General features: G+C 39.4%; 1 protein-coding gene across 2 annotated transcripts; it reads left to right on the forward strand.

The window, feature by feature from the left end:
* Window positions 1–42: 42 nt before the first annotated feature.
* PPID (peptidylprolyl isomerase D) lies at window positions 43–13,843 on the forward strand. 2 transcript variants are annotated; one of them, XM_061475871.1, is made up of 10 exons: window positions 43–223; window positions 1,885–2,025; window positions 2,454–2,560; window positions 5,296–5,484; window positions 6,540–6,662; window positions 8,261–8,367; window positions 10,789–10,930; window positions 12,864–12,950; window positions 13,035–13,077; window positions 13,612–13,843. In XM_061475871.1, the coding sequence occupies exons 1-10, from the start codon at window positions 139–141 to the stop codon at window positions 13,698–13,700; spliced, it is 1,113 nt and encodes a 370-aa protein (XP_061331855.1). In that variant the 5' UTR covers window positions 43–138; the 3' UTR covers window positions 13,701–13,843. The 2 variants fall into 2 exon arrangements, with proteins under 2 accessions (XP_061331855.1, XP_061331864.1); XM_061475880.1 differs by lacking the exon at window positions 12,864–12,950.
* The last annotated feature ends 328 nt before the right edge of the window (window positions 13,844–14,171 follow it).

The following is a 14,171-nucleotide window of genomic DNA, read 5'->3' on the forward strand; positions in this document are numbered from 1 at the left end:
TTAGCGCGGGGCCAGGCTTCCTTCCCTGCGGTCCATGCCCCGCCCGTGGGAGGAGCGGCGAGCGGCCCCGACCCCGCGGCGGCCGGAATCGCGGGCGGCCGAGCAGGCGGAGCCAGCGAGCCGGCGGGCAGCTACGATATGTCGCACCCGTCGCCTGTCTCCCGGCCCAGCCAACCCTCCAATCCCCGCACCTTCTTCGATGTGGACATCGGGGGCGAGCGAGGTGGGGAGGGGGCGGAAGCGGCGGGGTCCGGGCCGGGTCGGGGGGGGCTGGGATACCCCTGTGCTGAACGCTCGGGGGCCGGGCCAAGCGGGGGGGAGCTGCGTGGCTCATGCCCGGGCCAGGCCGCGGAGAGGAACGTTTTCGACGGGGAGGAACAAGCAGGGTTGGGCCCCGATGGCGCCGCACCACGCTGGCTGCAGTCACCCGAGCTGCGAGTACAGACAGCCGGCTCGGGAGAGGAGAAACGCGGCTCGCCGTGAACGGGCGTCCCTGGGACGGGGAGGGGCTTATCCGGGGGCTTTGCGCTCTTCCCCCGAGGTTTCCCCACCAGAGCCCACAGGCCCGAGGGAAACGGGCCACATGGCTGCACAGGTACCCCGTCCCCGGGCTTCCCAGCTGGGGGAGTGTCCGTGCGGGAGCGGGTACCGCTGTCACAGGCTCCCCTCAGAGACGCGCACCAGCAGGCGCCATGTGGGTGCAGGCCGCGGCCCACTCCCCTGCTCCCGCTCACCCCACCGCAGGGTTCGGCCTTGGTCAGGAAGGGGTTCTGCCTTCCGGCGGTGACCGACTGGAGACCCGCTGAGCCGGGCAGCTGTGGTGTAAGGAGGTGAAAGCTGAGGCGGGCCTGGTTGTTCCCTTGGCGTCTGTCGTCAGGGTTGCAGGAGGTCACTGGAAAATCTGTGTGAACGGTCAAAATGGAAATCCGAAAACAACAACATGGTAGCTGGGGTGGTACTTGAAAGTGCAGGTTCCCAGCATTCGCATGGGTGAAGATAGATGCTGCCGTTTTGTCAAGGCAGCACCTCTCATGTATTTGTTCTGCTGCTCGAAAGAATAAAAGAAGCAAGTCTGCAAGAGGATCTGTGGTTATTGACTTTCAGTTCTCTAATTTGTTTTCATTCCTGTATTAATTAGAATTAATATATTTACATTTAGCTTCCGGTAGAGTGAAGTTATGTTAACTAATTGACTGTGAGGCTGATGAGAAAACAGGATCATCAACTGATGGCAGCTGCGAGGAGTGAGAAACAGCTCCCTAAGAAACCACTTTATGAAAAGATGAGAGTCTGACACAGAATCCATTTATCAACTATTACAGGATCTGTTAGCTACACAGGTTTCACTTCAGTTAAAAAAAGTACATTTTTTGATTTAACAATTGCTTGCAGCATCTGTAACTGTAAATAGCTATTATTCCTCCTCAGGTATTACTGTGTCCTAGTAAAATTGGGGTTTAAGAGAATGAGGAGTAAGGTTAGTATACATGTTTGGCATAAGCTTTTTGATCAAATAAAAGGCAAACCAGTCTTTAAATTTTGTCTATTTTTGATTGAACAGACTACATATATATGTTAAAATAGACATCAGTATACACGTTAAAGTACGCAATTTGGTTTTAATACACGTGTAATTTCCTATGCACATTTTCCTGGCAAAAGACGCATTTGAAATTTTTGGCAGAATCTGTCTTTATTCCCCTTAAAGTGTTCTTGATAGTGGAATTCATTGTTGCTGATAATCTTGCTAAAAATCTACTCTATCTGTGCCAGCAGTTGCCACTGAACAAGCCCAAAATGCAAACTGAATAACATTTGCCCAGTAACGCATCACCATGCCAAGGATGTGACTTAAAAATATGCTTCATTCATCTGTCATTTCAGTTGGACGCATTGTCTTTGAATTATTTGCTGATGTTGTACCTAAAACTGCTGAAAATTTCCGTGCGTTATGTACGGGAGAGAAAGGAATGGGGCCTACCACTGGAAAACCTCTCCATTACAAAGGATGTCCTTTCCATAGAAGTAAGTTCCATGAAATCCTCTCTTTTCCTGTTGGTAACTGAAGTCCTATATTATCATATTTGAAATAATGTTAAGTAATATTTTGGAGTACTTGTTTAAGAAATAGCTTGACTGAAAGTAAAGTTTTTGACTTTCTGATCCTCCTAATGACAAGATGGTCTTACCATGCATTGACAGTAGTAAAATATAAATGCATTAGTAAGTTAGTAAAACTAGTCTAGTGTGCGCTGTGAGTACGTTGAAATGAATTTCAGGTAAAGGATTAAATATCAACTGAAAAGGAGTACTTAGGGGACACTTAATAAAGGGTGGGTTTTGATTTTATTTAAGTATGGGTGCTGCTGACAGGGATCACTCATCATCTCCAAATTATTATTTCATGCCTTTCCTGCCTTGCTGCTATATTTTATAATTATTTTCTTTTACAGTTATAAAGCAGTTTATGGTCCAGGGTGGAGATTTCTCAAACCAAAATGGCACAGGTGGAGAAAGTATCTATGGTGAAAAATTTGAAGATGAAAACTTTCATTATAAGGTACTCCATTGAAAATACTAGTTGTGTTCAGTTTTTGAAGTTTCAATGATTTTTGTTTTTCTTGATGTTCAGAATTAGCACTGTTTAGTCCAAGGTTCATGTATTTTTAAGCAGTCAAACGAATGCAGCAAAAAAGCCCCAACTAGTTTGTCCTTATAGTCTTTGTTGAGTACAGAATACATGTATGAATACACAAAATGAGGTCAACCTCACTGAACAAAGTCAACCATAGCTCAATTTTTCTTTTTAATTGCACCATCAGAAATTCATTTGAAACAATATTTTAGTTCTCATCAAATTAAGGGTGATATTAGAGTGGCAAATTTTGTTACTCAGACATATACAGTATGTTAGCATTAACTGGATTTTATACCTTTTTTTTTCATTTATTAGTAACATTCAGATCAGATGTGAGAAATACGTGTCTTAAGAAGTAGGGAATCCATGGTAGGTTGCAGAATTAATCCAAAAGATAAAGCATTTTCCCCACTGCATTTATTTTCAATGGTACAAGAAGTAAATGGTTGTTTACAAGTGGCTTTTTTCACCCAAAATGTTGGAAAAACGTGCTGTGAACAAAGCAAGTTTTTGAATATGCAAAGGCCTCAATGTGAGGATGTCATTTTAAGAGATGCTCTCTTTGATGGCAGAAATTCCTACTCCTTCCATTACTTATTCCCACTCTTGTGTCAGAGCTCACTATTTCATTACTAGCAACCATAAGTGTAGTCCCACAAGCAGTTTTGTCAGCCCAGCAGTGTGAAGAGAGGCAGGAGCTGCGCTGCAAGAGTAGGAAATTCTGAAACAATCTTTGTCCTCAAAATCATCATCTAGCGAGACTGCAAGTGCATGTGCTTTACACCACATGTACAATTTTAGATAAGCAGTTTTCTCAGGGTGTATCCTGTATATTTTTTCTTGTTTCTTTTGCAAAGGCATAGCTTTCAAAATGTCCATTACCATTCTTCGGACTTCTCATCATAAAAATCGAATGCAGTTGATGCCTCCACAGTCTGTCTTTTGACATAAATTGACTTTTGAAAAAAATCTTTTTAAAGCATTTTAGCATTTTAAGCATTTTACCTTGCTTTGAAAATGGCTATTCCAGGAAGAGGACTGCTTTTTATCATGCTGTGCAGCAGGTATGCACACTTTAAGCCTACAATTTAAACAGTATTTAAGATCTTCAAATCTAAGTACTACCTGTACACTGTGACTTAGATGTTTTGGATAGCAGACTTAGCTGTTCTGGAGAAAAACTGCAACCATAATAATTGTTTCTGAGTGCTCATCTGTGTTCTCAGCTGTACTGAAAGGGCAGTGTGGCATGAAAAAATCCCTTGTGCTTGAACTGTGAGTAATCACATCTTGAACCTGGATAGGAGTACAACTTGGAAACAACAAAAATAACATGTTTTTCAAGCACCCCTTACAACAGTCAAGACACCCAGAGCTGTAGGTGTAACAGTCTCAGCACTGACATTAACTGAGTTCATTATGTCTAATTATGTGATAGCATATGAATGACTCCTCAATAATACTGACTAAAAGAATTACAGGCATTGTTGACCCATGTCTAAAACAAAGCCCTGACTGCAATTGTGTTTACCTCCTAACAATATTGTAGGAAAACAAAATATGGTAATACTCTACTAGTCAGGCGTCAAAGTCCATAACCAGGTTTGGAGCAATATCTAGAAATGTAGCCAAACATTCATCATAGATTTAATTACAGTTAGGAGAGATGTTCTCTGAAGTCTGACAGTTGCTATGGTGGTCTCCCTCCCCTTCTCCCCACAATATCAAGTTTCATAGGAATCCCACAGTTTGCATGCTTCAGTATATATGCGTGGTATAACATGCTGATTTAAGTTAAACAGGGTTCCTTACAATTAATAACAGATCAGCTTGGGGAGAATAACATCTTAATGGCTGCGTCATGTCAGTTTAACAAGAGAATCACAAGACATATGAAAAGTAGATTTTTGCAGTACAAGTGTAAATGAAGTAATCTGTGTGGTGGTGCAAGATAATTCTTATTTCAAAGAAGGAAAAAGTACTTGCAGCAAACAAGATAAACAATATTTTCTCATGTTGGGCTGTTTAATAAATTTTTGTTAGATTGTGGCCTGGTAGCATAAGCCAAAATAATTAGATGGTTAAAAATCGCAAGAGAATAAAAACTGGCTGTCTGTGAAAGTGAAGGAGTTAACCTTCCCCCCTTCCTCCCCCAACCTTTAAATAATAAAGACCACAGACCCATAAACCCCACAGTTCTGCAACATACTTTGGGTGAGCAGCCTTTATAAAATTAACAGTACATACCCATCCTGAGAGTGTAACTTTGAAGTTGCTTTAAGTGGTGTTTAGCTTTGTTTCTCAAGGCCAGTGGTCTTGAGTAACCCAGGGAAGAATTTCACATGTCTCTCAGGCGATCTGTCCAAACTTGGCAGCACTGCAGGGATTGAGTGTACCAGAAGCAGACAGATGTTACAGCATCCAGTCACACAGGCGGCTCTGCTTTCTGGACTGCTGTGTGGCGAGTAAAGGTGCAGAGCTAGGTATTTGCCCTCTTCAGTCATGATGGGTAAAATTAATTGCTAACTATATGTAACTGGTTTACCAACTTGCCATTATGGCTGTCCTTGCTGTATATATTAACTGCCTTACAGGATCTTCTGTATGGTTTTATAATAGATCTTTTATATGTTGTGATTTTCTTTTCCCCAACACAGCATGATAAACCAGGGCTGCTGAGCATGGCAAATGCAGGACCTGGTACTAATGGCTCTCAATTCTTCATTACAACGGTGCCTACTTCTCACCTGGATAAGAAACATGTGGTGTTTGGCCAAGTGATCAAAGGAATGGGAGTAGTTAAAATACTGGAAAATGTTGAAGTGAAAGGAGAAACTCCTGCTAGGGTAAGCAAAATCCAGAGCACCTACAGATGATGTTTATTCTTCCATTATATGACATATATTCATATCTTCTAAATACTTGGTGTAATTCTTACAACTGTTAAATGTTAGCCAGTTATTTTTATGAACAGTGTTAATTTCCATTTTGCTGTCCTTGTCAAGAGGCTTTTGTTCTTTTGCTGTAAATTTCCCCTGCACAAAAGAAATATTTATTGTTCAACACAGCTGTGAGGGTGGAAGCCTCTACCAGGGTGAAGGTGGAAATGCACAGCTAGAAGTGTAGGATGGGTGGTGGAATTAAAAGGTGGAATTCACAATCCTACCTAGGGGATATGTAATTCTTGTTGTATTTCTGGAAAAGCAGTTGGTGTGTAGGTCAACTCAGTCTGTGGTTTGAAACATTAGTACCTCTGTAACTTTAAAAGACTTAGTAGATTACGAAAGAACTGTCTTCTCTAACGCAGTAGAACTTCCGTATCTTGTGTTCTGCTGCAGCTCAGCCTGCTGCCAGTTCCTCTTCCAGCCTCTCCATGGAGCGTGGGTATGGTGTTCATGGAATGCTGCTCCTCTGAACTTAATGCTTGGTGTGACAAAAGCCTTTTGAAATCTGAAGAGGGACTTTTTACCAGGGCATGCAGGGATAGAACAAGGAGGAATGGCTTTAAACTGAAAGTGGGGAAGATTCGGACTAGGTATTAGGAAGAAGTTCTTCCCTGTGAGGTTGGTGAGGCACTGGCACAGGTTGCCCAGAGAAGTTGTGGCTGCCCCATCCCTGGCAGTGTTCAAGGCCAGGTTGGACAGGCTTTGAGCAACCTGGTTTAGTGGAATGTGTCTCTTCCTGTGGCAGGGGGTTGGAACTTGATAATCTTTAAGGTCACTTCCAGCCCAAACATTCTGTGATGAGGGTAGGCTAATGAAGTGGTGGGTTTCTGAAATCAGTGCACCCAAACAACTGATGAAAAAGCATTTGTACTGAATTTGAAAGAGCAGTCATCAGCTGTAGCTTTGTTTTGGGGGGAAGCTGTCTTAACAACTAACACTTCTGTTTATTTTTTCAGTTGTGCGTCATTGCAGAATGTGGAGAGCTAAAGGAAGGAGATGACTGGGGAATTGTGCCTCAGGATGGATCTGGAGATGCTCATCCAGATTTTCCTGAAGATTCAGATATGGACTTGAAAGATGTAAGTATTTTTCTTTTAAGGTATCTTACAGAATGTAAACCTGGTAGGTAATCTGAGTTACATGGTATCTGTGATGATGTTCCCTAAGTCTTTTGTTCTTAGGAATCAGTCAAGGTCCTGATTAAATGGTGACAGTTTTAGGAAAGAGAATGCTGTGGGAGTGGATTGCTCTCTCTTTTTTTTCCAGTACTAATTGCAGCTGATTTTCCCCCCATTAACTTAAACAACAATTATTTAACAGTTGCTGCACTTTTTTTCCTGTCCTTCATTTCTTTCTACTCTTGTTTGTGCTGTAGTGACAAATTGCAATTACTGGAACTCCATCCTGCAGATGACTAAATGTTGTACTTACACACTTTTTCTGTGCAACTTTTAAAATATCCACCCTTAAAAATATTTTGCTTCACGTACTAGAAATAGTAAAAGTTCAGCCTTTAAAAAAGATTTTTCACTACATCAGAGCTAGTTGTTTTCAATTCCCAGTAGTTGTTTGCTGCTCAGGTTGTTCAAACTGAAGTGAGACCTGATGGTGAGAGTTAGGGAGCAGACTGGTAGAAGCAGCTCTTCTGCAGGTTTTTACTTCATCATGAAGTGAAATAGACAAACTGTAAATCAGTGAATTTATAGAGGGGCAGATAAAGGAGGCTGCACGTGTAGGTTCCAAATAGAGTATTGGAAATAGAAGAGCAAAGAAACATTACAGCTAGAAACCAAGACACTCCTTGTGTAAGGCCACTGAGAACGACTTCAGCCTGTGAAATTATTTTAGGATAGATAGCATTTGCTGTGGTTCAGAACTGAAGCTGGCAGGTGCCTGCCTTTCATTTTTAAACTAGTTCATATAAACTAATTACAGAAACCATGATGACATTGGTCTCATGCTGTAATTAGTTTTTTTCCAAGGTCACTGATTCTAATAGAGTAGAAGGGTAAACTGATAGCATTACAAAGAGCAATATATACATTTGATGGAGCTTAAGCCAGCTGTGCTATAGAGAGCAGTAATTATAAACTTTAATTGCCACTGGAAAAGTAACAACACTGGAAATGGAAACAATGGATTCAATAAAGACAGGCAGTTGTTCTTTTTCTCCTTCTACAGGTGTTTTAAGTGTTTTGATAGAAGAACTGTGTTGAAAAAACCTCTAGTTCGAGTGTGTGCAGAGTTCAGGGGACTCTTACCATTCTGAGAAGCAGAAGACAAGTTTTTTTCTGGGGAATAAGTCAGTCTTGGTTGAATACTTTGGTTGTTAACATGTCTTCTTTTACATGAGTAACGGTCAACACCTTTATATATAGCTTTCTGTGGGTAGCAGCATCTAGGGGAAGGAGTTGAACTGCTATGTTGTTTCTGGTATTTTCTCACACTTTATACTGTAGAAAACCCATTAGGAATTTAATCTTTCAGACTGTTGTGTTACATAAAGTAGAAAATTTTACGGGAGTGGCTTGAAGCTAGTCTTTGTCTACAATTGGAATGTTTTTATTCTGAGATTTTATAATCTTTGAAAGAGGATGGACCTGGGTTAAACATTAAGTTATTCAAGACTTCTTTCATAAGTACCTTCATCCTTTATATTTTCCATCTATTTTATTAGGTTGACAAGATTGTGGCTATAGCAGAAGACATAAAGAATATAGGAAATACTTTCTTCAAATCGCAAAATTGGGCATTGGCAGCTAAAAAGTATAGTAAAAGTTTACGGTAAGGCTATCATCATTCAATCAGGTAGTTCTTGTAACCCAAATTAATACTGATAACAAGCAATGATATGTGCATTTAAAAAGTGCCTGTTGCTGTGCTTTCTTCTTTTTTAAACAAAGAGCCTTCTAAATCTGGAAAAGATGTGGTTGTTTTTTAGCTACTTACTCAAGCAGGTCTTCTACTCACTGCTATAGGTAAGAGCTATAGGCATGAAGTATAGTTTAGAACTGACTAAATGCTCTTTTTTTAATACTCTTGGTGTGCTGGTGCATAACTGGGAAGAAAGCACAATAGTAGACAGAGTAGTCAATGGACAGGAAAGGAGGGAGATACTTTTTTCTCAGATTTCTAAAAACCAGTAGGTTTCACAAACAGGTCAGTTTGAGTACCCCAAATGTGACCCTTATTAATTTGCCATTATTTTTTCTGAGGCTTCATACCACCATCCTGACTCCACGTATACTTCAGAATCATGTCTTCAAAATCATGGTGGTCTTGCTTTTGTTTCCATACTGCTCCTTTCTTTTTTTCATGCTTTTTGCTTTATGAGCTTCTCCTATATATATATATATATATATATACACACATATATATATATACATATATATATATACATATATATACATATATATATATACATATATATATATACTGACCTTTATCCCTACCTTCTCAATAATAACTGGCTAACTAGCAGTAACAACAATGAAAGAAAAAGAATTTGGGCATATTTAATGTTTCAGCTGAGTTTTTAACTGATTGGGATTCAAACAAATAATGTCTTTCTGAGCCATAAAAGTGTATCTGTTAATTACAGATACTAACCCAAGATGCAGCGTTTCCCCCTGCCCTCAAAAAGCCCCTCATAGACCAACAGAAAACCTAAAGTAAATAGGATTTCTATGTAAGCCTTTCAGAAATCACCCAGAAAAGAGGATGAAATGGATCTTTAGGGCTTTGTGTGTTGTAGCTGTCCATTTCTTCTCTCCATTCTTAGGTCAGTATCATCCCTTACAATTAGTTGCCTTGCTTACTCTTAAACACACGGAATGAAGGCTCTTCAAATCTGAGCAGACGGTTTCTATTTGGTCCCTATTTGTTTGTCCCTGTGGATTGGAAGGATACTAACTTTTGTGGGGTAAACAAATTCGATCTTTCCAGCTGATCAGACTTTTGTGGACACGCCCTGTTGTTTTGTACTAAAATCTAATACTGTCTGTATTTTATGTTTACACCTTTATGTACAATGGTGTATGTTAGCTGGCATTGCATCAGAACTGAAAGGCATAGAATAGCTCTTGGCACGGTATCTCCCATGTCTTAACTACAACTCACCGGCAAACCATCCTGACAGTTGTTTTTTTTCTTTTTACCAACAGTAACCATTATAACTTTATGTTCTTTTTCCTCTCCTACTGGTGCTTAAACATTTTATTTATTTATTTTATATGTAAGAATTGACACTTTTTAAAAAAACCCACCATATTACTTCTTGTTGTCTTTCATGTTTTGGTATGATTTATAAATAGTAGAGATGTTCATTTCAAACATAACTCTCCTTAGCTTTTTGCCCTTTTATCTCTCTGCTGGTTCTCATCTTTTTTAAGTATTGCTTATTCTGTGATCCAAAGTTTGATACATACCAGGCAACAGTCATAGGGCATGCAAAAATAGAACTTACATAGGCACTGATCTGCAAAGACAGCATTAAACATGGCATGCTCAAAATGTGAATGTATGCAACTTGACATAAAAACTGACAGCATTAGCACACCATAATTCAAGAAGAATGAGTTACAGTTTGCCTACCAGTTTTCCTATGAAACAGATGCTCTAAATGATGTGGCTTAGTCCTGAACTAGTGTCAGTTTTGAAGTTCAAGAAAAAAGTTGTGAAGACAGTGGAAAGAAGGTGGAGTTATTAATGCTCGTAAACCACCCTCCTTTACAAGATAAAGTTAGATTCTGATTTTAGCCATAGATTCCTACACCAATTAAAATATTGCTGAGGGAGCTGAAGAAGAGGTGAAGCTTCCCATGAACATGGAAGGTGCAGTGGTAGTGCTGACTTTTTGCCACTAATGAGAACATGTTTTTGGGAATAAACAATCACTGAGAGAAATCCTAATGGTTTCATGCCATCTAAACAGTGCATTTGTCTAAGAAAAAGAATGCTGTTAGTACAGTGGAGGACTAGGAGTTACAGGAAAACGTTCACCACCAGGGAGTTAATCTTTCTTGTCAGGATAGGTCTTGTATATTTAGTTTAATAGATATTTGTAATAGTGGAATTAAAACTGCTTAAAAAATAACCACTTTGGATAGGCCAGTTTGCACATACCTGTAGAAAGATGGCTAAGGGCCAAACAAAATGGGAGTTGCAACATTAATACATGTGCTTTGTAAATCTGTTTTTCTGCAGGTATGTAGAAGCTTCTGAAGCACTGGCAGAGGAGGCAGACAAACCAAAGCTAAAAACTGTTGCTCTGACCTGCATTCTAAACATTGGCGCTTGTAAACTAAAACTGTCGGATTGGCAGGGAGCCATTGAAAGTTGTTCAGAGGTAAAGTTAATGTCTAGTATTTTGATGAACAGTTGTCCTAGATAGAAAATGGAGACTGAAACTGTGAAGCTTTTTTACAGAGTCTTCTCACAAGCTTTATGATTTCAAAGTAAACAAAGTGGAAGGCTGACTGTGAAGTTATTGCTAACTTTTCCAGTACGTGGCTTTTAAAAAAGATTTTGAAATGGAAAATGACTCATTAGAATCAAACAAAAGAGGGGTGTTGCTTACTGCCAGATAAAATGCACACTGTCACTGTCAGTTTGGTTTGCAGAGCTGATTTTTATATTACAAAGTTAAACTGTCTTCAGTGAAAGAGGAATACTTTTCTCTGGAAGACTAGCATGAGCAAAACATTCTATTTGCTTTTAGACTGATGGTCTTGTACCTTGTTCTAACTAAAGCCCTTTCAGGTAGGCTTAGTAGTGAGATGAAATCAGTGAATAGGAGGAAAGAAGGAAATAATAAATATGGAAACACTGAAAAATAATAAAATGAAAGGGTGGAGAGGAAGGAATGGTGACATAAACATACTGTCAGAATTTAGTACATTTGAGGAAACTTTAAATAGTTCAGTAAAACTCTGAAATTTTGAAGGAACTGATTGAAGAATGTTCTTATCTGTTAGTAGAGGATCCTGAGCAGAACCTCCCAGGGCTTCATGCTGAAAGCAGGAGTCTCGGCCCATCTGTGTGTGAGGGTCTTCAGAGAGCCGGCTTGCTTTCTAGCCTGCTGATGGCGTTAGCACATGGAAAACTTTCATAAACCTATATTTAGAATGGACAAATGGGGAATGAGGAAAATAAAACAACGGTGTAGTGTGATATCTGTCATCTAGAGAATAGTAAAAATTGAAATGGCATTTAAGTGTTACAGATGGAAATTATTAACCACAATATGTGCCACTGTGGAAAAAAATCCCCACACTTTAAGATTACAGAATTTTTAGATAAAGCCAGCTCCATAGCTGCAACAGATTTCTGCAAGGTAGTCAGCTTACATCTCATAACAAATGTTAAACAGCATATTAGAATTTTAGTAAGAACAGCAGTTTCCTAAGGTTAACTAGGTTAACTGTCCAGTGTCTGTAATTCTTAATTACTGATTTAAAGTTAGTAAGTGGAATCAATGAAGCCATACATTAATGCAAACAGATTTCCAATATATTCTTTAAAATAATAAAAAGACACACCGTAGAGCTATCTGCAGTAAGAAAAAAGAACGTGATCTTCACAGGCAAGAAAAGGAAACAGCTAGCTAGCCAAATTCCCTAAGGTACATCAAAAAAATAAGTAATCATAAATAGTAGAACAATTTCTTTGCCCAGCCACCATTTCCTATTTTGATATGCCATACTGGCATATATGCACATTAGTGAAACTCTTCAGCTCAAAAGAGACATAATGACTGGAACTTGGCAAGGTTCCTGAAGCATTAGATGGACTGCTTGGATGCATCTTTCTAGCCTACAGTGAGAAAAGCTTTACAGGAAATCTGTGTCTTTTATTTATGACACCATTTGAGGGTTTTTTTTTGGTGTGAAGGAAGGAGCTGCAATACAGACTTATACTGTGAGACTCAAGGTTAGGATAATTTGAACTGCAGTAACAACTTTGCCTTAACAGATACATACATATATATATATATATACATACATTTATATGTGCACATACATACACAGATGTTCCATTTTATCCTCAATGTATGCTTGCCCTTCACAAAAGGCCTCTCCTGGTCCAATGGTATTAAAACTGATTAGCTGGCTATTCAGTGTGCTACATTAGAGCATTCCTTTTTACACAGTTAATGTTTTGACAGCTTACCCTCAAACCAACTGGAGATACTGTCTGCTGGTGTGAACTGTGCCATTTGTGGAGATGGGAGGCTGTGAAGTATATGAAATGTTAATGTGACAATTTTATTAAATTTACAGGCTCTTAAAGTAGATCCAGCAAATACTAAAGCTCTCTACAGACGGGCTCAAGGATGGCAGGGAGTAAAAGATCTCGATCAGGCATTGGTAATGATCACAATATTTAATAGAATTTTTATCTTAGCTAAACACTTCATCAGAACATTAATTTATGTTTCTCTTTTATTTAAGGCTGATCTTAAAAAGGCTCATGAAATTGCCCCTGAAGACAAAGGTAAAATAAAGCTGTTTCTTTACAAATTCTTTACTTCTAAGAATGTAACAAATTAACCAGGGTAGTGTTTTGTAGGAACTGATACCAGTGCTATGCCCAAAATGCTAGCCTCTAACAACTTCAGTGCTGACAGAGCCCTCTGAAGCATTCTCACCTGGTTTTACACAGCAGTGATGCTTCTGTTGCTCTGGGTAACCTGCTGATGTAGGTCAACAGCATGCCTCTTGAACCATCTCTCTGTGTCACAGAGGTCTTACTAACTTAATTTCCTGGTCTAATTGGACAGGATTTTTGGCATATGAATTCTGTGCTGGCACCAGTACTGTGCTTGCCACATCCTCCTCTACCTGGTTACTTTACTGTAGGGACAAGGTTTTTTGCTGCCTATGTATCTGACCTAATTGAAGATTAATGCAGTTCTGTTAAATGAAATAACATGGGTAAGGTGCAGCAGTATGAGCTGGTCTTGACATATTAAGAGACATAATGTAAAGAGATTACCGTAACTCTATTGTGGATTTTCTTTCTAAGCAGCTATCCAGACGGAAACACTCAAAATCAAGCAGAAGATAAAAGCCCAGAAGGAGAAAGAGAAGGCAGCTTATGCTAAAATGTTTGCTTGATTTTTTTCCCTAAACTTCTAAATCTATGCACTAACTCATGCAAAAGGATAAATGGAGCCGCTTCGTTCATTTGCCCTGTGCTGCAGTTTTCAGTGTTTACAACTCAGAAGTCTAATAATAAAGACAAACTGTTCAAAGGTGAAGTGGGTTTTATTTTTAAGCTGTAATAACTTGTGTTTTGCCACTCAGGTGTGTTTTTGCAGCTTAGCAGTGCTTCCTAAGAAGCATAGTTTCACACCAAGACAATTTAGGCGATTTCTGTTAGAATTTTTATTAGAGTGGGCCTGATGTATTTTAAGGAATAAAAATGCTACATACAACGAAGGTGCAAGTATTACACTTGTTTTTTACAGGTTGTATTGCAGATGGGCTCCATATTACCATCAGGGGAAAACAAAATCGCAACTGTAAATTTGATGTAAAATGTGTAACACTTTACATCAGTGTAGAAAGCTGTCACTGTTTTTTCCT

The sequence above is a fragment of the Pezoporus flaviventris genome, unplaced genomic scaffold (genome assembly GCF_033815535.1).
Source record: "Pezoporus flaviventris isolate CSIRO_AGI_PZ_B2104156 unplaced genomic scaffold, CSIRO_AGI_Pfla_v1 ptg000002l, whole genome shotgun sequence".
NCBI lineage: Eukaryota > Metazoa > Chordata > Aves > Psittaciformes > Psittacidae > Pezoporus > Pezoporus flaviventris.